At 32.8% G+C, this 5,926-nt stretch overlaps 1 protein-coding gene across 1 annotated transcript; it reads left to right on the top strand.

Moving 5' to 3' along the window:
* The first annotated feature begins 2,238 nt into the window (after window positions 1-2,238).
* On the top strand, window positions 2,239-5,324 carry LOC139873242 (sodium/calcium exchanger NCL-like). Its single transcript, XM_071861176.1, has 7 exons — window positions 2,239-2,617; window positions 2,797-2,982; window positions 3,528-3,709; window positions 3,787-3,932; window positions 4,039-4,315; window positions 4,673-4,984; window positions 5,076-5,324. Exons 1-7 carry the CDS (start codon window positions 2,239-2,241, stop codon window positions 5,322-5,324), a joined length of 1,731 nt encoding a protein of 576 aa, XP_071717277.1.
* Window positions 5,325-5,926: the final 602 nt, after the last annotated feature.

The raw sequence follows: 5,926 nt of genomic DNA, 5'->3' as shown, positions 1-5,926 counted from the left end.
ATATATATGTGTGTGTGTGTATATATATATATATATATATATATATATATATATATATATATATATATATATATAATAACATTAGAATAGTTATTAAAAAATGAGGTACGTAGATAAATTTATAATAAGAAAAAAAGTTAAACAATAATAAAGTGGAAAATTATGTGATTGATTTAATAATAATAATAATAATAATAATAATAATAATAATAATAATAATAATAATAATAATAATAATAATAATAAATAGTTAGTAGATAGTAAAAATTTTGTGGACGATTTATAATGAATGAGAAGTTTTATGGGTAAATTATGAAATGTGAAAAGTTTGAGGTAAGTTTGTAATAACTATGAAATTAACTTTTATAGAGAATGTGATTGAGTTATAAGAATTAAAAAGTTTGGAAAAAGTTTGTAAAGGTTCTAAAGTTTCCTATTCACTTGCCCTTTAGCATTTAGATATATAGATATAATTAATAATTAATAACATGCAAAAAGGAATGAAGATCATTTTTATATAAATGGGAATAGTACCTATGTGAAAGATAAAAAAAATAAAATTACTTACAGAGGGAAATACAACTTTTTAAATCAACGTTGGCTTTAACACTAGAAAGGGGTTATATTTGTGGTACAAACTACAAATTAAATATTCGTTCAAGCACCTTTTAAATCAAAGTTAGCTTTAACACTCAATACCATATGAGTGGTGTATGGGAGAGGTGAGATGTCGACAACCCTTCCCCTATCCGAGAATAAAAACAAGTCATTTCTCCACCCAGAGTGAAACACTCTCAAAAGTAGAGAAAGTCATCTCTCTTCCTATTCGACGGATAAAGAGATTGCTTTCGAGTGGACCTCCGGCTAATAAGTAGGAAATTTAAAAAAAAAAAATAGTAAAAGAAAAATAAAAATAAAAATTGAGACGCCATGAAAATGGTAGAATCAAATTTTCATGGGTTTTAAATCCTGCATAGAATTCAATTTAGGCTCTAAACGGCAGTTAAGACGCCAATAAATCGACGCTTGCTCTTGACTCAAACCGCGTGTTATGAAGAAAGTGATATATAATAAAAAATGTTCGATGATACTATAACTATATTTTGATTTCCAGATTAAAAAATTGTAACTGGGCTATATTCGTGTACTTGTTCGAGCTCGTGCTTGATCCTTTTCATGCTATAAATCTATTGCTTTTCGAAAAAAAAAAATTAATGAATTCAGGTATCAAGAATCCCCACACACAATAAAAAACAAATATTAATAATAACCTCGATTTTTCCGTAGATTCGTGTTTGTGGAATACGTGAAGTTTAGAAATGGAATTATGCCCTATTTTAGATGTTGGGCGTTGCAAATAACAAAACATCAATTATCGACGACCAATTTTTCATGTTGTACATGACCAATTTTTATTTGAACACAACTAAACATATTTTATGTTGTAAAGTACAGCACTTCAAAATATATTTGATTATGTATGGACAAATATCAGTTTTATACGAATCATCACCCAACAAACTCATTAATCCGGGGTAAACTTAGTTTTGACTTTTCAAACTTTTATTCTATTCTTCCCCTCGATATCAACGACTGATTTGTAGCTTTGCAAAGTGGACTATATATAAGATAATAGAACACTTAAAAAAGCCAAAAAATGGCATTCATCTACCATAAATTATTTGTGTAATCTCTTTAATAGATGCCTATCTCCATATTTTAGCCAACATCATCAATTATCACAAAGTATTGCTTTAACCAAGCAAAATCCTCAATTATAGTAACAAAATGCATTTGTACAATATTTCTCATTCATGCCTAGGCCAAATACTAGTAAATATGCCACTCGGTTAATATTAGCTATATGTGGAGTATATGCAACCACATATCATTACTTCAATAATTATAAATGTTCCAAACTTTTATCACACAAAAAACCGAGTACATTAATCATATACTGCGTGTTCAAATAGCAATAAAAAGTAATAATATATTTTAATTATTTATTGTATAAAAAACATACTATTTTTATCTTTTCAGTTCAAGGTATACTCTTGAATATATAATGTTCCTACCACCATTAATTAGTTTGTCTCCACTTTTTAAATAAATAGTTAATGGTCACATATCAATTAACAGAATTTTGAATAGTTTTCCCACAAACAAACCTATAAATACACCCTTTCAACCTTTTACACATAAACCAAACCTTTCAAAGATACCTAACCAACATACCACATGACTAACAAAATTCTATTCCTTACTTTGATCACCATTTCCTACCTTTTTGCGGCCACCGCCGCCGGCCGCTTCATCACCACCGCTTCACCGTCATTATCCGATGGTGTAAACTATGATCATCGAAACGTACTCCGCTTCAACCCTTTCTTCAAATCATCAGAAGAAGTTTGTGAACAGACGTACGGGTTCATGCCTTGCACTACCACTGCATTTGGAAACTTGTTCCTTATTATCGTCTATGGTTATCTTATGTACCTCGCAGCCACTTACTTATCCGCTGGCAGTGAGCTATTATTGCAAATTTTAGGGCCGGGCCTAGTTGGCGGTCTTTGTCTTCCGGTTCTTGGTGCACTTCCTGATGCTATGCTTATTCTAGGTAAACAAACATAACAAACTATATATATATATATATATATATATATATATATATATATATATATATATATATATATATATATATATATATATATATATATATATATATATATATATATATATATGTTACAATGGTCAAACTTTGGTTAATTTCCATTATCTGCTTATTTTTGGTTGCAGTTTCTGGACTATCAGGAAGTTCAGAAACTACACAAGAACAGGTCTCGGTAGGAATGGGCTTGCTGGCTGGTTCAACCGTCATGCTTATTACAAGCATATGGGGAACTTGTATCGTCGTTGGAAAGTGTGATCTACAGAACTCAGTGGCTCAAGATAACAAAGATACCAAAGGCTTTAACTTGATAGGTATGTTTCATCCCCCTTGTGAAGTAAATATTCATTTCTTGCCCGTTTCTCCCGTTTCATGGTAAATATGAGCTTTGACCAAATTTTAGTCGAGGTGATAAAATTTTAAGTGTAATTTAGGCGGTGTTTGTTTTTCAAGATGTTTTTGTTCGAAGATCTATAAATCACATCTTTGAAGATGTGGTCTGAAGATCTGTAGACTGAACATCATAGACTATTTGTTTTTGTGTCTGCAGCAGTGAGAAACATATTTCTACGTCTGTAGACTTCCAGACAAAAGAAGACATTATTTTATCTTATGTCTATACTGCAGTAAAAACATCTGTACGTGCGCACATATAAGACCTAATAAGGTCTGCACAATGACAAAACAAACAACACCTTAGTATATATTTAGAAATATGATACCTTCCATTTTTTTGGGATGTATATGATATATAAACATGGTAAACAGATAAAGTTTTCTCTGTCCAAACTACCCGGGGAGCGTCAGATGTACGCAACCTAACTGGGTTACCATTGCTATTGTTTATGATGTGGTACAGGGTCGGGTGTGAGCACTGATATCTGGACAAGCTATTCTTCAATGATTATGGCTGTATCTGTGCTCCCGTTTATAGTCGTTCAGTTTCCACAAATTCTACATTCAACTTCTGGACGACACACAGCAGTTCTAGCAGCCCTTATTCTCTCGGTTTCTCTTCTAATTGCGTACTGCCTTTATCAGGTAAAGTTCTAAGTGTATACACAAAATTTGCTACCGAGAGTGTCATTAACTAAAAACATTTTGCAATGGTTTTGCAGGTTTATCAACCGACATTGCAGAAGAGACACCTTGATTTCGCAAAGCATAAACACGTTCGATCGAGAATTCTTAAGTACTTGAAAACGCGTGCACTAGGAAGATTGGTAGATAGCAATGGTGAACCTAACAGAGAAGTTCTAGTCAAGTAAGTACTGTTATTCTTTTTCTCGTGTGGTGTATACTTTTTGTGGATGTGGCAATTTCAACCCTGTATCAAAATGGGTCAACTTGGGACGAATGTGTTGTGACATGCTATTCAACTCGATTGATGCTAATAAAGATGGAAACCTTTCACTACCTGAATTAAGGGGGTTGGTAGTAGGAATGCAGTTGTACGAGATAAATATGAGTGAAGATGATGCCGTGACAAAAATCATGAAAGATTTTGACACATCAGACAATAACGAGGTTGACTTTGACGAATTTATCACTGGGATCGGACGATGGCTTGACGAGGCTAAGAGCTTCAAAAGGACTACTTCTCTTGCTGATCCTGACTCACTAAAATATGTACATGACTATTATGAGGTACTATATTCTTCTTGGCCTTCGATAAGAATTGTGCACCATAAAATGGAAACCCGAGTTTTTCAAATAAATATTTAGATGTTCTTTGCGAACCATGTGTGTAGAAAAGATGTGGCCAGAAGGCCTCTAAATAGTGAAGAGTGTTTGCTTTTATGTTTCCAAAAGTAACTTAATACTAGCTGCAGCACTAAGAAACATATTTTACAGACAAAATAAAACATTATTTTATCTTATGTCTTCAGAGAAACAAATTGTATGCAGTAAAAACGTTTGCGGGTGCACAAACATAAGACATAATAGATCTGTGACTGAAAAGCAAGCAACACTTAATTTATTGACTATTAAGCGGTTTTGCAGGAGACGAAGAAAGATCATGACCTTTTGGAAGACCAAACTTACGAGGAAGAAGAGGAAGAAGAGGGAGTAGATGACCCTCGTACAACCACAATTAAGGCCGTTTTAATGTTGTTATTTGGTACTGCTATTGCGGCTGCATTTGCAGACCCTCTTGTAGATGCTGTAGGTAACTTTTCTGCAGCTACAAACATCCCTTCATTTTTCATTTCGTTCATCGTGTTGCCATTAGCAACGAATTCTAGCGAAGCTGTGTCGGCAATCATCTTTGCCACCCGCAAAAAACAACGATCTGCCTCTTTAACATTTTCTGAGGTTTGTGACCCTTTTCCTTTTTTTTTTTTTTTTTGAATCACACAAAAAGCTAATCTTTGATAATGGGTTGTTTTTGTAATCTATGATCCAGTTATATGGGGCGGTAACAATGAACAATGTGCTTTGCTTATCGGTGTTCTTAGCGCTTGTATACGTTCGAGGATTGACATGGGATTTTTCATCAGAAGTTTTGGTCATTCTTATTGTGTGCATCGTTATGGGCGTTTTTGGCAGTTGTCGAACAACTTTCCCGTTATGGACATCGTTCTTGGCTTTCTTTCTCTACCCGTTCTCCCTCATCCTAGTATACGTTCTTGACTATTGTTACGACTGGTCATAGATATAAGATAGTTCTCATCTTATACTAATCCAAAATAAAATAACACCATGCTGAGACCTGTGTTAATGTACATCAACATTTATCAAAGCTTTACTATTTTGATAAAAATATCAAAGGTGTGTTGTTGTTTATTCACAAAATCACATTTGATGAAATATATTAGTATATATGGTACTTCAATGAAATTGGAATATGGGATAACCTTGTTTGTTGATTATTTTCTATAACTGTTTAATAATTCCTTACTAAGTTATATGCTAGTTTGAAAATATTGATACTAACTTAGGAAAAAAGGTATGTCCAAATTTTGTTGTAAACAAATCAATTTGTAAGATATATAATTATATCCTGCTGTCATCATACAATAACTCCTATGTTTTTTGTTGTTGGTGGGTCAACTGTTTCATTATTAATCCAGAATCATAATGTGAGGATCAGATCTTAAAATCTACATTTATAAAGACAAGAATGATATCTATCTATCTATCTATCTATAACCTATAATAAACCGTATACATTTGACACGTGTCTTTTCAGTAATTACCCTCTAATTACTTTCTTAATGACCTTAGGCTCTGCCATTTGTCCATCTTTCATTCGTC

The sequence above is a fragment of the Rutidosis leptorrhynchoides genome, chromosome 10 (assembly GCF_046630445.1).
Source record: "Rutidosis leptorrhynchoides isolate AG116_Rl617_1_P2 chromosome 10, CSIRO_AGI_Rlap_v1, whole genome shotgun sequence".
NCBI lineage: Eukaryota > Viridiplantae > Streptophyta > Magnoliopsida > Asterales > Asteraceae > Rutidosis > Rutidosis leptorrhynchoides.
This window is presented reverse-complemented; position numbering and strand designations above follow the sequence as displayed.

Coding starts and splice junctions, on each gene's coding strand:
- LOC139873242 (XM_071861176.1), top strand. CDS start 2,239: ATGACTAACAAAATTCTATTCCTTACTTTGATCACCATTTCCTACCTT. Junction 2,618..2,796: donor TGATGCTATGCTTATTCTAG/GTAAACAAACAT, acceptor TTTTGGTTGCAG/TTTCTGGACTATCAGGAAGT. Junction 3,933..4,038: donor AACAGAGAAGTTCTAGTCAA/GTAAGTACTGTT, acceptor GTGTTGTGACAT/GCTATTCAACTCGATTGATG.